The sequence below is a fragment of the Psammomys obesus genome, unplaced genomic scaffold, assembly GCF_907164565.1.
Source record: "Psammomys obesus unplaced genomic scaffold, mPsaObe1.curated_primary_1811, whole genome shotgun sequence".
Classification (NCBI taxonomy): Eukaryota; Metazoa; Chordata; class Mammalia; order Rodentia; family Muridae; genus Psammomys; species Psammomys obesus.
The window spans coordinates 6239642-6257236 of NW_026592710.1; the positions used below are offsets into that span (position 1 = coordinate 6239642).

Consider the following 17595-nt stretch of genomic DNA (forward strand, 5'->3'; position numbering starts at 1 on the left):
TGTGTGTGTGTGTGTGTGTGTGTGTGTGTGTGTGTGTGTGTGTGTGTATGCATGCACAATGCCCAGGCCAGAGGCTTCAGATCCCAGTGGTGCTAAAGTTGCAGGTAGCTGTGAGCCACCCAGTCAGTGTGGGTTCTGGGAGCCAAACTCTGGTTCTCTGGAAGAACAGCAGGTACTCTCAACCACTGAGCCCTCTCTCCTGCCTCTGGTTTGGGCTTTTTGAAAAAGGGTCTCACTGTATAACTCTAGCTGGTCTGGGAGTCTCTATGTATTTCACTTAGCCTTGGGCATGGGGCAGCCCTTCTGTCTCTTTTTCTTGAGTGCTAGGATTACAGCTGTGCATCTCTGTACCTAGTTTTTAGAGGCAGGGTTCACTATGTAGCCCAGGCTGGCCTTGAACTCATGACCTTCCTGCTTCTGCTTCTTTGGTGTCTGAAATTATGCCTGGTTCATTTAAGACATTTTTTTAGATGTAAATTTTCAAAAATATGACACATACCTTTTTCTTTTTGAGAAAGTGACAGAAGAAAGTCTTCCACTAATGTGAGGAAAAAAAAAACAAAAACAAAAAACAAACCAAAACAAAGAACATGAGCCAGGCATCACGCAGGTACCTCAGAATTTAGCAGGCTGAGACTAGAGGTCAACCTAGGTGCAAAGCAAGAAGAAAACTGAAAACAAAATAGATACAATGTAAAACTGTGTCTGTTTGGCTCCCCTGCCAAAAGACTTTCAGTGTTTCAAATGCTATCTTTGGGTCTTAGGAATGGATGGAAAACAACACTATGTTAAGTTTTGTTTTCAGTTACTATAACTAAATATCCGTGGCAGGCCACCTACAAAGAAAAGATGTTTATTCAGTTCATAGTGTTGGGGGCTGAAAGTCCAAGGTTTAATTGCTCAGTTGTTGGTTAGGCCAAACCTAATGCTGGATGGCTTTGTGGTAGGCACACCGGCAGGAGGGAGCCATCCAGCACTAAACTGGAAGCCAGGGCAAGGGCTACGCTCCCCTTTTCTGGTCCTTACCCTGAGGATCCAGCACTAGTCACCCGGTTTCCTGCCTCAGGACCTTTGCACTTGTTCCTCCCACATTCTCACCTCCTAGTCCCTGTTTTAACCATCTTTGCTGGACCTTCACTTCCTTGTGGCCTTACCTAAGGACCTAGCCCCAACCCTCCGTCCACAGCACATCTCCCTGCAAGTCCTTCCTTTGTTTGAGGCCAGCTCTATGAAATCATCTTGTTCATTCCATTTCCTTTTGATTTCTTGTCTTCTTTCACTAGACTGCAAATTCCCTAAGAGCAAGGGTGATTGATGCCTGTCATCTTCCTGCTGGACACATAAAAGAAAATGTCTAAACGAGCTGAGCAGCATGGCTCTTCATAGCCCCTTTCTGAGGGCCTCTGAGGGTTTCCGGGGCTTTGGGCTTTCCTTGGCATCCACAGTCTTAAGAATGTTCTTTCTCGGGGAGTGTCCCCAGAGACTTGCTGTGAGGTGACCCTTTGTGTAAGACCCCTTTGGACTCTGCCCCTGAGGTGCCCACCTGTGCTGGTTTTCCTCATAGATCGATCTCAGCTGAGGAAATGAGTGCCTTCATCTGAAGGGCTTCCTGAGGTTGAGGGGCGCCTGCAAATAGGTCCCTTGTAGGAGCTGCCGAGTTCAGAATCCACCACCGCTCACTGTTCATCTACCCCGCAAATGCTTTTGAGTGGTGCCCTCTCCATTCACTATGGAGATGGATGCCAGGCACAGGTCTGCCAGCCTGAGTGTATGGACCCTTACACTATGCGTAGTCACCTCCTGGAAGTTTCTGTGACTCAGACTCTCTTGGGCTAATTAAATTGTCATTTTGAGTCTGAAAGCCAGGCTTTGGACAGATGGTGTATCTGTGCGCTCTGAGTATGAGTGTTCTGTCTCCACAGAAATGTAGGGGTGACTCCCAGGGGAGCCTTTACACTTATTCTGGAGTGACTCTGCGCCCCCTTTGGAGGAGCACTGAAGAAGCATGACATAGCTTTCCCAGGGGAAAAAGCTATGTCAGGCCTTGGGGAGAAAGATGATTATCATCCAGAGAAGCAGGACACAACTTCCCCTCTTTGTCTTGTTGCCTGTTCCCAGTGTAGCCTGCCAAAGTGACTCATGTGTTCCCAGAGGAGGCCATTCCCTGGGACTCATGACTGCAGGACCCCAAAGGCTGCCTTTATGTTGACAAAGGCTAGGGAGCTGGCCCGGTTAGAATCAGCCATATTTGGCATGGACCCCAGAAAGAGGTAGAGTGTAATAGTCCAGAGATTGTGGCCACTGGGAGTCCTGGGAGATGGTTGAGAAGATAGGCAAGGACCTTCCTGGGGAACCCTGAGCTTGGACCAAGACTCCAGCTGGTGGGGCTCCCAGCCCAGGGCTTTTCTTGCTTCCAGGCTTCTCTGAAGTCTCCTAGGGTCCCTGAAGCATTCCAGGATGCTGATGGTAGCCCAGGTATGTCTGTTAAAGTCTTTGGAGAAAATTCTCTCTTGGATCTATGCGTGTGTCCACACACATGTACAACAGAGGCACGCAGAAGTCAGAGGACAGTCTCTGGTCTCATTCCTCAGGAACACTTCCACCTTTCTGTTTGAAATGGGCCTGGCCCCTCACTGGCCTGCAGGTAAGCTTCGCTAGATGACCAGTGAGCTGGACCGCTGTCTCCGGCTGTCCCATGTTGCCAGCTCTGGTATTGCAAGCATACGCCACTGTGCATAGCTTTTGATGTGGGTTCTGGGGAGGCCTCAGGTTCTCAGGCTTGTAGGGCAAGTGGTTTACTGGCCAAGCCGTCTCCTCAGGCCCCATCGTTGTTGGACCTTTAAGACTCAGTCAGATCCTACATGTCCACCTTGTGCTGAAGAAAACTAGTTGGGAGCATTCAGAATTTGTAAGAGGTTTGTTGGATCTGCCACAGTGCTGTCCCGTAGCTGATTTTGTAGATCATGTGGCACAAGTTAGCTTAGAAGACACGTTCTGAATGGCTTAGGTACAGACAGAGAAGCCAGGATGAATGCCTGAGATTCGGGTATTGCTAACTCTGTCTTGCGATGACACCTCCCCAGTGACTCAGGACAATCCTGGCCCTCACTGACCCTCTGTCTAAGCTGTTTGAGTTGCCCTCCAGACTTATCACCTGATGGCAGCACAGAGGGCAGGAACTGGCTGTCAGAGGCAGCCAACCTGCAAGGAAAAGGCTTTCTGAACAGGAAGAGTGTCTTCTAGTAGAAGGCACTGCTTCATTCATGGAAAAAGATGCTTTTTGTGGGACAGAGCAGAAAAACCAAGTGGTACCTCACTGGGATGGTGCAGGGGGTAAGTGTGAGACCCATGGAAGCCTGACATCTTGAGTTTGGGGTCCCTGGAACCCATGTGGAAGGTTGCATACAATTGAAGATGGACAGACCGGAAGAGGAAGCAGAGCTGGCTGGGAGGTGGCTGGCTGGCTGGCTGGGAGTGCGCAATACAACCTCTGCCTTCCGGCTAATTAAAAATCAAAGTAAATAAATAAACAAATCAGTGCACATGTGGCACAGGCCTGTAATCCCAGCACTCAGAGAGGCAGAGGCAGTGGATAGCTGTGAGTTCGAGGCCAGCCTGGTACTCAGAGTGACTACAGGACAGCGAAGGCTACACAGAGAAACCCTATCTCAGCCCCCTCCAAAAAAAATATTCAAAAAAAGAGAGAAAGCTTCAGTTCCCTCCCTGTTGTCTTAGAAACCCAGAATGATTGTGCATGCCGCCAACCCTAGTACTCGGCAAGTGGGGACGGAGGCCACAACTCCATGAGAGGACAAGCCTGGGTCATGAAAATATCTTTGCTTTAGAGACAATGTCTCTCCTGTGTCCCCAGCGGGCCTCAAACTCGTGTGTATTTGTTGTCATGCCTGGCTCTGTTGCTCAGCTTTCTGTCCACGAGATCCGTTGCGTATCCGTAGATTCTTCCTTCGTCCTCGCTGTCGCCTAATGTTAACTGGGAAGGAAAGCTTGCATCCTGCCACTGATTTCCCCCGAGACGTGCTCGTGTGGGTGACTGTGCAGTGCTTTAAACTCTCTGACGTGTCTGTGCTCCAGTCTGTGCTCGGGCAGGGACTATGGCTGGCTTGGTCCCAGGGCACAGGCAGGCTCTGCTTCTGCTCCAGGAGAGCCCTACAGTTTTCTCCGTGGCTGTACCAGCGTGCATTCTTGGGGTAGCTCTAAACGCTCTGTACCTGCTTCTCTCTCTCTGTCACATCCTGCTGGAAAGGGATGGTTCTAGACTTGTTCCAGGGAAGAGAGAAGGGGTCCTCCCCCCCCCCCCCCGGTTCTCTGGTCTTGAAGATGGGCTTGCCATACCATGCAGCCTTCCCCATGGTTGAATGAAGTTATTTTAGACTTAATTCTCGGCCACCAGCTGGGTATGTGCAGAGGAAATGTTCCTTTTCACGGGGCCGAGGGGCAAGAAAGCAAACCCAGAGCTTTGGGTAGGGGCCCAGAAGCCCACGCCTCTTCAGTCACATGACCGGCATGCGCCGGAAAGAAAGCTCAGCGTTGTAGCTGTGATCCCCAGATTCCTGACTGCCACCCCCGAGTTTTAAATGAAAAAGGGAAACTTTGGCCTCCCAAAGAGGAACCCCAAGTAGGACATGGTTTCACCCTCAGAGGAAGTGGCTACCAGAGCAGGGGGGCACGGGGGACGCATGATGTGTGGAGGAGCTGCCAGCTGCTGTCCAGTGAGCTAGGACTGGTCAGTTGGTACCACGGCTAAAGGGCATCTCATAGACTGAATGGGTCATTTAAATCCAGAACGTGTCCAGGAGAATGTGACCTTGCGGTAGGCCTGGGAATTTTATGTTCTGTTTCGGTGTCAGGCTTTAGTCTGGGCCTCAAGCATGCTGAGCATGTGTTCTGTCATTGAGCTATGCACCCTAACTCACAGGTTTCTCTTTTTTTTTTTTTTTTTGGGGGGGGACAGTGTCTGATGTAGTCCAGGCTAGCCTTGAACTTGCAATGTAGTAGAAGATAGCACTGATCCTCCTGTCTCTGCCTGCCATGTGCTGGGATCACAGATTTGTAAGCCATACCCAGTTTGTTTATTGAGTGCAGAGCTTTGTGGCGTGGTAGACAAGTACTCTACCAACTGAACCACACGCTCAGCCTAGTGGTTTGTTTTGTTTTGTTTTGTTTTTAGAATAAATGTAGTCTGGGCACAGCAATGCACTCCTTTAATCCCAGCATTCAGGAGGCTGAGGCCTCACAGAGTTTGAAGCCAGCCTGGCCTACATAATGAGACTCTATTTTAAAAAGAACACATAAGTAGTGACAAAAAAATAGTAAACCATGAAAAGCAACAGATTTGATTGTGTAAACCTTCTACTTACTGCTGAGCCCTAGACTGGAACTCTGTAGCACCCCCATCCCTACCCTGGCCCAGGCTGTGTGGTTTGGGGAGCAGGAAGAATGTGGAAGCCCAAGGCGTGGCGAGGAGTTTCTTGATATGACGTGGCTGTTGCATCCGTGAGCTCACGGAAGCGTAGGTTACTTGCACGAGCCCTGCACAAGCTTGGGTCTGCCAGCATCCCGTCGTGCTGTGCGGCCAGAGGCTGCAAAGACTCACCGGCCAGGGAGGGCTTAGAATACACAGAAAACGCTAGGAATTGAGTTTGGATACGCACTAGTTATAAGAACATGAAAGCATGCATGCAAACGCTAAGTGGCTGCATTCTAGGTTGTGGTTGGTGACCTAGAAGGGGAAGCTGGGGGGGTTGGTGCCTTGGAGTGTGGGTGGCACACCTCCCTGTGTCCTGTCATCTGTAATGTTTTGTTGTTACTGTGGTAGTGTGGAGGGGGCAGGGGACAGCTGAAGGGTTGTCATGATAGATATCATAAGTCCTTAGATAAAGTCATTTTTCCATTCTCTGTGTGTGAGTGTGGTGTGTGTGTGTGTGTGTGTGTGTGTGAGAGAGAGAGAGAGAGAGAGAGGTGAGATCTCATGGAACCCAAGCTGGTTTTGAACTTACTATGTAGCTGAGGCTGGCCTTTCACCTCCCACGTATTGGAATTGTAAGCAGGCACCACTGTGCCTGGCTAGCCAAAGCTGCTTTTAAGCTAATTGGTTTCTGTCTAGAAAGTTTCTAAGAACAGCAGACTTTTGTTTTCAGTTCTCAATTGTCTGCCCACTCTTCTTGTTCCCCTTCTGGGCCATCTGTTGGCCACAGTACAGTCTTTTGGCCCATGGCATGTCCACCTGTGATGAGAGCACCTCAGCCTAGAGGGCAGCAGAGCTGGTGGGTGTCCCGCGCCACCTAGGGAGGATGGTCGTGTGTGGCGAACTTTGCGTGTCCTGCTGTGGCCCAGATCTGGCCATCCTGCTTTGCAAACTCCAGCTCATTGTGCCTTTGCCTTTCCCTCAGGAGAAGGGGCCCCAGAGAAGTAACGCAGCAGGATGCCCCCTGGGGTGGACTGCCCCATGGAGTTCTGGACCAAAGAGGAGAGCCAGAGCGTGGCTGTTGACTTCCTGCTGCCCACGGGGGTCTACCTGAACTTCCAGGTGTCCCGCAATGCCAACCTCAGCACCATCAAACAGGTACGGCCTTCATGTTGAGGCCGGGTCTCACGCAGACACAGACTCCCTGCGTGTAACCGTGCTGGTACGCTGTCACTTCTCAGGTGCCTCTACGCCTTGTTGCTTGTTTTCTTTTGACACAGGATCTCAGTGGAGTAGGATAGACTGGCTGGCCCCTTCCACACCGGAATTACAAAGTTTCATATTCAGCGTCTTGTTTTAAGATTTACTCGTGTTGATTTTATGCGTGTGGGCATCCACCGTGTGTGTGTCTGGTGTCCACCAGGGGCCAGGACAGAGCTTTGGATCCCCTGAAACTGAAGCTACAGACGGGTTTGAGCTGCCATATGGGTGCTGGGAACGAAACCCAGGTCCTCTGGGAGATCTGCAGTGCTCTTAACCATGAGTCATCTTCCCAGCCCCTCTCCCCCTTTAAATGTGGCTTCTGCGGGATTGACTCTGGTCTCTAGGCTGGCAGAGCAGGCACATTACCTACTGAGCTGTTATGGTCAGCCCTTTGATGTAAATTTTACCAGATAGAATTTCTAAGAATTGTTTAAAAACTTGTGGTTAAAGCTCACTTATCATTCCCAAGTCAGCTTCCCCTTTAGCAGTGTGCATTTCCCTTCGCTAGCTTACTAGGTTGCCAGCCAGCTCTGAGGCTGCCTCTCACTGGGCGCTCATCCCACCCAGGACTCTGTGATCATTTTTGGAACTGCTCTATCCACAGCACAAGGGCCTAGTAGCTTGTTTGCCTTTAGAACTGTCACCACGACAGTAAACACCATCGTTAGAAAGAGGTTTGGGTTTATTGAATTATTTTCAGGGTGATTAACTAAGTCAGAGGTTTATACACATCTGGATGGCATTTAGTAGTTTCTGTTTGTGACTTGGGCAGGGCTTGTGCAACCCACTAAGTGTGGGATTTGCTGGGTTATGTTTTGAGCTGCCAAAGGCCGAGAGCCTACCTCAGAATTTTAAAAGCCATAAACGGAAACAGGAAAGGTAACCGTAAAAGCAAGGGTCATCTCTATGATCTCCCCCCAAAAGATTTACTTTAATATTGACTTTTTTCCACTACGAAAACAATATAGACACATTAAAATCTAGGAAAAGAAGAAAAAGGAGATTGGGGCTATACCTTAGTTAAGAAGGAGCTTGCCTAAAATGTATCTACCCTGGGTTCAATTCCCAGCACGCAGTAAGCTGTGTATGGTCAGGGGTGTGGTGACACACAGCCATGACCCTGGCCCTGGGAGACTGGTGGTTCCAAAGTTCTGGGTCATCTTCAGCTACACAGTGAGTTCAAGGCCATCCTGGGCTCCTGTCTCACAAAAGGAAAGGCAGGCAGGCAGGCAGGCTGGTGAGATGGCTCAGCAGGTATGGGCGCCCAACAGCCCGAGTTTGATTCCAGAAACCACAGGTGGAAGGAGAGAAGCAACTCCTAAATTGCCCTGTGACCTGCGCATTTGGGCCAGTACATATGTCCTATGTCCAGCACCATAAATAAACAAGATACTTGAAGACAGGAAGGAGAGAAAACTGCCTGTGACTGAGCCAGAGGAGACAGTACGGGCAACACCAAAGTTGGTTCCTGGTTTTGTTTTTCAACTAAAGATTTTACATTCGTATGTTTACTTGTGTGTCTCTTGATGTGTGAGCACGTGTTTGCCACGGGGTACACTGGGATGTGAGAGTACAGCTTGGAGGAATCCAGCATCCCCTATCCTGTGGGTTCTGCGGCTCAAGCGCAGGCTCTCAGGCTCGGTGGCCAGCGTGTGTACCCTCCCTGCGTCTCACTGGGCCCCCAGCTCGTTCTGTACCTGCGCTTTGAGTCTTGGGAGAACTCTGACGACGAACTTTTTATCTCTCTCATTTTTAAAGATTTTTAAAAACTGTGTGTGTGTTTTGCCAGCCTGTATGTATGTGTCCCCTGTGTGTGCCTGGTGCTGGCAGAGGCCGGTAGAGGGTGTTGGGTCTCCTGAAACTGGGGTGACAGGGGGCTGTGAGCGGCCATGTGGGTGCTGGGAACTGAAGCCAGGTCCTCTGCAAGAGCAGCAAGGGCTGTTGACCTCAGAGCCATCCCTCCAGTTCCCTGTATCTTTTTAATTTTAATTTTAATTTTCTCTCTCTGAATGGGCATTGACACTTGATCTTGGCTCTAAGCTTTATATTCCGTTTTGGTACTCGTGCCGTGGCTGAGTACCAAAGGATGAGCTGAGGCCATCCACTGATCATCTGGATGGGTGTCAAAGGTCATCCAGGAACCCACGGAGGAGACAGAGGACCCGCCCCCAGTCTCAGCAAAACCCCTACACCTTGCACAGAGGGCAGAGACCAGAAGTTTATCGACCTGGTTACTCTTAGGTGTGAGAATTTTTGTGTCTTGGGATCTCCCTCTGCCCTCTGTGGGCTGACTGCGCCCCTCTCTCCCAGGTGCTGTGGCACCGTGCCCAGTACGAGCCGCTCTTCCACATGCTCAGTGACCCCGAGGCATACGTGTTCACCTGCGTGAACCAGACAGCGGAGCAGCAGGAGTTGGAGGATGAGCAGCGGAGGCTGTGTGACATCCAGCCCTTCCTGCCCGTGCTGCGCCTGGTGGCCCGAGAGGGTGACCGCGTGAAGAAGCTGGTCAACTCTCAGATCAGCCTCCTCATCGGCAAAGGTGCGCGTGCGCGCGGGCGGGAGTCGGCCAGGCCGCCCCCGCGTCCTGGCACCGTGCTGATCTCCTCCCGCCTCCCCAAAAGGTCTCCACGAGTTTGATTCCCTGCGGGACCCGGAAGTGAATGACTTCCGCACTAAGATGCGCCAGTTCTGTGAAGAGGCCGCGGCTCACCGCCAGCAGCTGGGCTGGGAGGAATGGCTGCAGTATAGCTTCCCCCTGCAGCTGGAGCCCTCAGCGAGGAGCTGGCGGGCGGGCATGCTGCGTGTCGCCAACCGAGCGCTGCTGGTTAACGTGAAATTCGAGGGTAGTGAGGTGAGCTCACCGCTTCTTGACCCTAGCGATGCTGGCCTCGCTGCTTCATCCAGCCTGTCTTGCCCATGAGGGACCTTCTCTTGTAAAACTCTCCAACCATGCAAAGCCCCAGTTCCTTCTCCCGGTAGCATAAGAGGGCGTTTGCCAGGTCCCCCTGCATGCCAGAGGGCTCAGCCAGTTGTCTCACCAGGCAAGTTTGGATTTTTATTTTATTTTACGTTATTATGTATATGAATATTTTGCCTACATATGTGTAATGTTAGTGACCTCATGCATGTCTGGTACTTACAGAGGTAGAAGAGGAGGTCAGATCCCTTAGGACTGGAGGTAGAGCTGGTTGTGAGCCACCATGTGGGTGCTGGGAACCAAACCCAGGTCCTCTTCCAGAGCAGTAAACACTCGAGAAGGACTGCCCCTCACCAGGCAGATTGACAGAGCAGAGACCCAAGGGCGTCATCCACTTTTTCCTCTTTTCCCTCCCTCTCTCCCGCCTTGCCTCCCCGTGTTTCCTGGGTGCTGGTTGCATGCCTTGATTAGTAAACACTGAGGCATGGTTTGGAGATGGGAGCCCTCTCACAGGCAGCCCCGCCTCCGTGCCCCAGAAACCACAGGCCCTGCAGAGCAGGAGGCTGACACCCTTCTCCCTACAGGACAGCTTCACCTTGCAGGTATCCACCCAGGACATGCCCCTGGCGCTGATGGCCTGTGCCCTCCGGAAGAAGGCCACAGTGTTCCGGCAGCCTCTGGTGGACCAGCCCGAGGACTACGCCCTGCAGGTGAACGGGAGGCACGAGTACCTCTATGGCAGCTACCCGCTCTGCCAGTTTCAGGTGAGCCCTCTGTAGGGCGCTCCTTACCACCCGCATGTGGCCCCCAGCACCAAGGGCAGCTGGACTCAGGGCCACTCTTGAGTCCGAGGAGGCAGGCCTTTGTGGCCACCATGAGAGCATCCCTGCTGAACTGGTCCCTGAGCACAGGGCAGGACCCCATCTTTAGGGAGAAGCATCAGGAGGCCTCTCCTGAGAGGTGGCACAGGCAGTATTGGCTTGGGGGGGGGATTCCTGGGAGCCAGCTGTCCAGGGAATGAGCGGGTGCCGCCTACCAGCAGCTCACCCTGCACCTCTGTCCCAGTACATCTGCAGCTGCCTGCACAGTGGACTAACCCCCCACCTGACCATGGTCCACTCCTCCTCTATCCTTGCCATGCGGGATGAGCAGAGCAACCCTGCCCCCCAAGTCCAGAAACCACGCGCCAAACCTCCCCCCATCCCTGCTAAGAAGGTGAGAGTGATCGCAGTCTGCTGGGATGCAGACCAGGAGGGCCATGGGTTCAGGGGTCCCTGGTGATGAGTGACCAGTATTCTGTTGGGATCTGTGTGGACTTCGGGGCAGCCCCCATTGTCTGCTTGTGGATGTTAGGGGCATGGGGACCCTTGTGTGTCTGCACAACAGGCTTTCTGATAGAGTGTTGGGGACAGGTGTCCCAGCCTTGCCACCAACCCTGCCTGCCTCCTTCCCCAGCCCTCCTCTGTGTCCCTGTGGTCCCTGGAGCAGCCGTTCTCCATTGAGCTGATCCAGGGCAGCAAAGTGAATGCAGATGAGCGGATGAAGGTAGGGGCTCCAGGGCCAGGTGAGGGGCCCACTGTTTTCTACACAAACAAGGCAGCTGTGGCCAGGAGGGGGGGCAGCGGAAGCAGAGTGGGAAGATGTCACACGAAAGCCACCTGACCACATTACCCAGCATCCCTGCCTGGAGTGGTTGTGAGCCGCTTCAAAACAGGAAGAGGGGAGTGGGGTGGGCCGGCCAGCCAGAGACCGATTCGTGGAAACCAGGCAGAGCCGATTTCTGTGTATTTGACTTTGGTGTGGAGGTTGTGGGGAATGAAAGAGGTGTCTGGGGAGGTGTGAGGAAGAGCCCGCTGCAGCTGGCCAGGGTAGGCCTGCAGCATGGACTGGGTAGCTGCCTCATCCCCTGGGGTCTGGGCTTCCTCTGGCTTGAGAAGATAGTGTAGGGCCCCGTGCTCTTTCACGAGCCTGACGTACTCAGTCCTTGACATCCTCTGTCCTCACAATTGCTCCCAGGTTCCAGTTGTAGAATGGGGAGCCCGCACAGAGCCTGGGTTTCCTTTCCTAGCTCCATAATCTTACAGGCTTGGAGGGCTAGGTGCTTGTGTCTGGGCTGATCAGCTTCTGGGCCTCCTGGACAGGAAGGTGCCTGTAAGATTCAAATTAGGGCAGGCATCCTTAGGATGTTAGAGCTGCGGGATTACCATGTCCTGTTGTGGAGACAGAGGTCTGGAGTGGGAAGGGACGTGCCTTCAGCTGTCAGTGCAGTCTGTGGCCTCCCCGGCCCCACGAGGAAGTAGATTCAGACGCACTTAAGAATGAAGACATTTGAGGGGAGGGGAGGGGAGGGCTGGGGCCCAGGGCCCCTGCTCCCCTTACTCTGCGCTGGCACCCCACCCCACCCCCACCCCCAGCTGGTTGTGCAGGCCGGGCTCTTCCATGGCAACGAGATGCTGTGTAAGACGGTATCCAGCTCCGAGGTGAGCGTGAGCTCAGAGCCCGTGTGGAAGCAGCGACTTGAGTTCGACATCAGCATCTGTGACCTGCCGCGCATGGCCCGCCTCTGCTTTGCCCTCTATGCCGTCGTGGAGAAGGCTAAGAAGAAGTCCACCAAGAAAAAGTCCAAGAAGGCGGTGTGTAGGGCTGGCTGGGAGCGCGGCCTAGGCCTCCCTCTGGGCCCCATGGGCACACAGGCTGAGGAAGGGGGCCTTGCCACCAAGCCTTGCCACCATCATAGTCTGGGTCCCTTCCCCTCTAGCTTGGTGTTATCTGCTGGCCACCTGTGGTCCATCCAGTGGGCTCTGACCAGCAGCTCCCTGGAGAGAAACTGTCCTCAGGGGGATTAAAGGGCTTGAGCCAGCTGTTGCCTTGAGAGGCTGGGCCACTAGTCACCAGTTCTAGTACTTGAAGTGACCCTTGTGGGCTGGAGAGATGGCTTAGCGGTAAAGAGTGCTGGCTGCTCTTCCAGAGGTCCTGAGTTCAATTCCCAGCAACCACATGGTGGCTCAGCACCCTCTGTAACAGGATCTGATACCCTCTTTGGTGTGCATGAAGATGGCATTCATATACCTAAAGTGACCCTTGCCTTGCTGATGCACACTGGGAGCTGAGCCAGGTGCTGTGAGTGGCTCCTGGTTCTAGGCCTTGCTGGTTTTGTCACTAGGATGAGGCAGTTGGACCCTCCTCTTGTCTTCCCTTGAGTCTATCTGGGAGTCCTCTCTTGAAGCCCAGATCCCCTCCCCTACTTGGCCTTCTGGTTAGTTCTATTCTGAGACCAGCAAAAGGGGGCTTTTGTGAGTGGCCCTAACCCACCGGTGTCCTTTCCTAGGACTGCCCCATTGCCTGGGTCAACCTCATGCTATTCGACTACAAAGACCAGCTCAAGACCGGGGAGCGCCGCCTCTACATGTGGCCCTCTGTCCCAGGTGGGCCACCCCCAGGGGAGCAGCCAGCAGGGGTAGAGGTCTCAGAGCACGTGACTGGACACATACAACCCTACCGTCCCTGTGTTCAGATGACAAAGGAGAGCTGCTGAATCCTGCGGGCACCGTGCGCAGTAACCCCAACACGGAGAGCGCTGCTGCCCTGGTCATCTTCCTGCCTGAGGTGGCCGCCCATCCTGTCTACTTCCCTGCCCTGGAGAAGGTCGGTGAAGACCCTGTCCTGTTAGCCGGGGGTTCTCAGCCTCTCTACTGCTGCGACCCTCTAATACAGTTCCTCCTGTCGTGGTGACCCCAACCGTACAATTATTTCTGTTGCCACTTCATAATTTCGCCGTCATTACGAATCATAATGCAAATACGTGTTTTCTGATGGTCTTAGGCGAACAATGTGAAAGGCTCATTTGACCCCCAAAGAAGGGGGGATGGCGACCCACAGTTCTAGACTTTTCCCAGTCTGCAGTTCTTTGGAGAGTAGACCTGGCCACCCTGGGATTTGTCTAGAGTATATGCATTATGCTAACTCGGGGTTTCTGTGTGCCATTTGAGCTGCCATTGGGTAATGTCTGGTGTGGGAAGGATGCTCCTGGCGTGTTCTGGTACCTACCTTGGTAACAGGTAAAGGAAAGGCTAGGGAATGCTTAAGACGGTTTCCAACAGCGTGACTGGCAGGTGCTAGGTCTGGTTGTAGATGTCCTGGGGTGCTGCGGGGCTGCCCATGCCCAGGACACTGAGGGCCTGACACGTGTTGCAGATCCTGGAGCTGGGGCGTCACGGGGAGCGCGGGCGCATCACGGAGGAGGAGGTGAGCTCAGGTCCTGGGAATGGGGAGCCAGAGCCGGGTACGGGGCTGGAGGCCTCAGCCTGTCCGTGCCCCTCAGCAGCTGCAGCTGCGGGAGATCCTGGAGAAGCGGGGGTCTGGGGAGCTGTACGAACACGAGAAGGACCTGATGTGGAAGATGCGCCATGAGGTCCAGGAGCACTTCCCAGAGGCGCTGGCCCGCCTGCTGCTGGTCACCAAGTGGAATAAACATGAGGATGTGGCCCAGGTGAGTAGGGAGGGGAGTTTGTGAGAGGAGCCAGGGGCAGATGGACAGTTGCTGCCCACCGGCCCCCACCTGACCACCAAGCTGCCCCAGATGCTCTATTTGCTGTGCTCCTGGCCCGAGCTGCCTGTGCTGAGCGCCCTAGAGCTGCTGGACTTCAGCTTCCCCGACTCCTACGTGGGCTCCTTCGCCATCAAGTCCCTGCGGAAGCTGACGTGAGTCCCGGCTGGGTGTGCCCTCTGGGGCCCGCAGACTCCCTGCTCTTCCAGAAGGCAGCTTTGCCCCCACCACCCAGAAGAGCGTGCTGGGTTGGGGTGAGCCTGTCCTCTGCCTCCGCTTCTGCCACCTGCCAGCTGTAGGCCTTTCACTTTCCCTCCTGCAGGGATGGCGAGCTTCTCCAGTACCTCCTGCAGCTGGTGCAAGTGCTCAAATACGAGTCCTACCTGGACTGCGAGTTGACCAAATTCTTGCTGGACCGAGCCCTGGCCAACCGCAAGATCGGCCACTTCCTCTTCTGGCACCTTCGGTAGCTGAGCTCACCCCAGCCTGTTCCTTGGAAACTCCTTAGGGCCGCAGGGAAGGGGGACCTCAGGCTGGCTGGGCTCATGTTTCTAGCAGGCTCAGATGCTCCGGCATCCTGGGTCCCCCCCGGGCTGGGGAGGGCATGCGTGGCCCTGGTAGGCAAGACTCAGTACCATCTTCCCCCCAGCTCTGAGATGCATGTACCATCAGTGGCCCTGCGCTTTGGCCTCATCATGGAAGCCTACTGCAGAGGCAGCACTCACCACATGAAGGTGCTGATGAAGCAGGTAAAGCTTGGCCAGGCTCTGCTTACAGGCTTCAGAATGCTGTCCCCACCGGCCCGGCTCCTCCCACCTGTGGCTGGCGCCCACCGCTGCCTTTCTCACCATCACCACCAGGGGGAAGCACTGAGCAAGCTTAAGGCGCTGAATGACTTCGTGAAGGTGAGCTCTCAGAAGACCACCAAGCCCCAGACCAAGGAGCTGATGCACATATGCATGCGGCAGGAGACCTACATGGAGGCCCTGTCCCATCTGCAGTCTCCGCTTGACCCCAGCACCCTGCTGGAGGAAGTCTGGTGAGCCCCATGCCTGGCCCCACGGGGCTCCTCCCACCCTTCTGGCCCACGGAGGAGGAGCGCCTGCCGACCCCACTCTCTGGCCGGCAGTGTGGAGCAGTGCACCTTCATGGACTCCAAGATGAAGCCGCTGTGGATCATGTACAGCAGCGAGGAGGCGGGCAGCGCTGGCAGCGTGGGCATCATCTTTAAGAACGGGGATGGTGAGCAGGCAGGCCGAGTGCTATCCTGAGGGGGTGGCCCTGGGGCCTAAGGGCTGGCCCGCAGCGGGAATGCAGAGCCTCCGCTTGTGGTCTCCCTTCCACTCTACAGACCTTCGCCAGGATATGCTGACCCTGCAGATGATCCAGCTCATGGACGTCCTGTGGAAGCAGGAGGGCCTGGACCTGAGGTGGGGGCCCATCCTGCAACTGTTTCACTTCTGGGCCAGCCCTTAGAGTCTGTGCTTTCAAAGGGATCAAAGCTACTGTCACTGTGTCAGTTGGGAAAGGGCTGTTCTCAAGACAGGGAGAGGAGAGTTGGGAGCGGGTGGGGAAGGCATCGAGCATCGGCCTTGCTCCCTCCTGCATTTCCTGGCCTCCTAGCCATCTCAGGAAGCAGCAGCATATTCTCCCACACACTCACCATCTTGGGTGCCAGTGCTGGAGCCTCTGAGTCCTTCATCCTTCCTCTCCTCCTCACTGCCTTGTGTGTGGCATCCCCTGTGGCGATTCCCCATGTCCCCCCAGGGACGGCCTTCCCTCACGACATCTTGCCGTCCCCCCTCCCTTCATCTAGGATGACCCCCTATGGCTGCCTCCCCACCGGAGACCGCACGGGCCTCATCGAGGTGGTGCTTCACTCGGACACCATTGCCAACATCCAGCTGAACAAGAGCAACATGGCAGCCACGGCCGCCTTCAACAAGGATGCCCTGCTCAACTGGCTCAGATCTAAGAACCCTGGGTAGGTGTCAGGCCTTCTCCCTCCTGGGAGGTGTGTGGGGAGGGTTGTCCTGGCAGAGATGAGGTAAGAGGAAGGGCTGTGACCAGTTGGCTCAGCTGTGGGGCCAGCCTGGATCTCATTCGCCAAGGCGGTTGCGGTGTGTCGGTTGCTGACGCCTGCGTCGTACCAAAGCTTACATACGGCCTTAGGTATTCGCCTTTCTCAAGCTCGAGTGGGCTACCTAGGATAGTGTACGTGTCTTGCCTGAGATAACGCAAGTCATCCGGGACTTTTCCCAACCCGGGAGGGTCTAAGATGGAGTCCAGTGAAAGCCTGGAGCCTCGGCATTGCCTTGGCAGCCTTTCCTCTCCTCCTGGCCTCGTGTAGGCCAGACTTGGCCTCTTCCCACGGTGCTTATGGGCAGTGGGGGACAGGTTCAAGATCAGGGAGGTATCCCGGGCCTAAGGTCTGGAACAGTGTACGTTCTGTAAAGCAAGCTGAAAGGCTGGACTCAAGAGGAAGAGGAGGAAAGAGACTGGTCGAAAGAGCTTCCGTATGGAGTGGCCTTGACCTTCCGTCCTCCTCACTCAGGGAGGCCCTGGATCGGGCCATCGAGGAATTCACCCTCTCTTGTGCTGGCTACTGTGTGGCCACGTACGTGCTGGGCATTGGCGACCGACACAGCGACAACATCATGATTCGAGAGAGTGGGCAGGTAGGGGGCACGGGTGGGTGGCTTCCCCGCGGGGCTGACCTCCAGTCTGGCCTGCTGGTGCCTCTGCCCCGAGTTTGGTACTCCAGGCAATTCCGGAAGCCCAGCTAGTGTCTTCTCTCCCTGGAACTCTCAAGAACGGAAGCTCCCTGTTCTCCGCTGCATCTTTTGCCTCCTCCTGGGGTTCCTGGGGTTTGAGTCCTGCTCACACTGGCCAGGGCTCCACTCCCGTGCCACACCCACGGCCCCTCCTTCCTGGCTTCCCATTCCCTCCCTTTTCCTCCCTGTCAGCTGTTCCACATTGATTTCGGCCACTTTCTGGGGAACTTCAAGACCAAGTTTGGGATCAACCGTGAGCGCGTCCCCTTCATTCTCACGTATGACTTTGTCCACGTGATCCAGCAGGGGAAGACTAACAACAGTGAGAAGTTTGAAAGGTGGGGCACTGCCTCTGATCTGCCCGGACCCGGGGACCCTGGGTGAGGGGAAAGGAGGGAGGCAGCTGCCGGCCCTACTCTGGCCTCCTCCCCTGGATTGCTTGTGGATTGGAATGGATGACCCCCTTGGGCCATGGCGGTGTGAAAAGGGTTTGTGGGGTGTGGGGTGTGTGTGTGTGTGTGTGTGTCTCCTGTAAGAGGCAGGGTGAGGTCAGCCCGAGGAACTAGAGGCTTGGGTATAACCATCACCGAAGCCACAGTTCAGGAGAAGGTGCAGACAGGTCCATTGGCCTTGGGCTGAGGGGAGCAGGGAGACCCCAGGACCAACCTCC

General features: G+C 54.6%; 1 protein-coding gene across 5 annotated transcripts in view; it reads left to right on the top strand.

Annotated features, from left to right (window-relative positions):
• The window catches only part of Pik3cd (phosphatidylinositol-4,5-bisphosphate 3-kinase catalytic subunit delta), a 43597-nt gene that overhangs the window by 23553 nt on the left and 2449 nt on the right, over nucleotides 1-17595 (top strand). For 2 of the 5 annotated variants that reach the window (XM_055615083.1, XM_055615084.1), the window contains exons 3-22: nucleotides 6411-6583; nucleotides 8999-9227; nucleotides 9310-9539; nucleotides 10190-10369; nucleotides 10671-10820; nucleotides 11061-11150; nucleotides 12020-12238; nucleotides 12934-13030; nucleotides 13120-13250; nucleotides 13800-13850; nucleotides 13927-14094; nucleotides 14185-14306; nucleotides 14474-14617; nucleotides 14801-14900; nucleotides 15012-15190; nucleotides 15281-15393; nucleotides 15503-15581; nucleotides 15968-16135; nucleotides 16706-16829; nucleotides 17118-17263. In XM_055615083.1, coding sequence (XP_055471058.1) covers nucleotides 6443-6583; nucleotides 8999-9227; nucleotides 9310-9539; nucleotides 10190-10369; nucleotides 10671-10820; nucleotides 11061-11150; nucleotides 12020-12238; nucleotides 12934-13030; nucleotides 13120-13250; nucleotides 13800-13850; nucleotides 13927-14094; nucleotides 14185-14306; nucleotides 14474-14617; nucleotides 14801-14900; nucleotides 15012-15190; nucleotides 15281-15393; nucleotides 15503-15581; nucleotides 15968-16135; nucleotides 16706-16829; nucleotides 17118-17263 — 2861 coding nt within the window. In that variant the 5' untranslated portion in view covers nucleotides 6411-6442. The remainder of the gene's footprint in view (nucleotides 1-6410; nucleotides 6584-8998; nucleotides 9228-9309; nucleotides 9540-10189; nucleotides 10370-10670; nucleotides 10821-11060; nucleotides 11151-12019; nucleotides 12239-12933; nucleotides 13031-13119; nucleotides 13251-13799; nucleotides 13851-13926; nucleotides 14095-14184; nucleotides 14307-14473; nucleotides 14618-14800; nucleotides 14901-15011; nucleotides 15191-15280; nucleotides 15394-15502; nucleotides 15582-15967; nucleotides 16136-16705; nucleotides 16830-17117; nucleotides 17264-17595) is intronic. The other 3 variants (XM_055615087.1, XM_055615085.1, XM_055615086.1) reach the window with 3 other exon arrangements.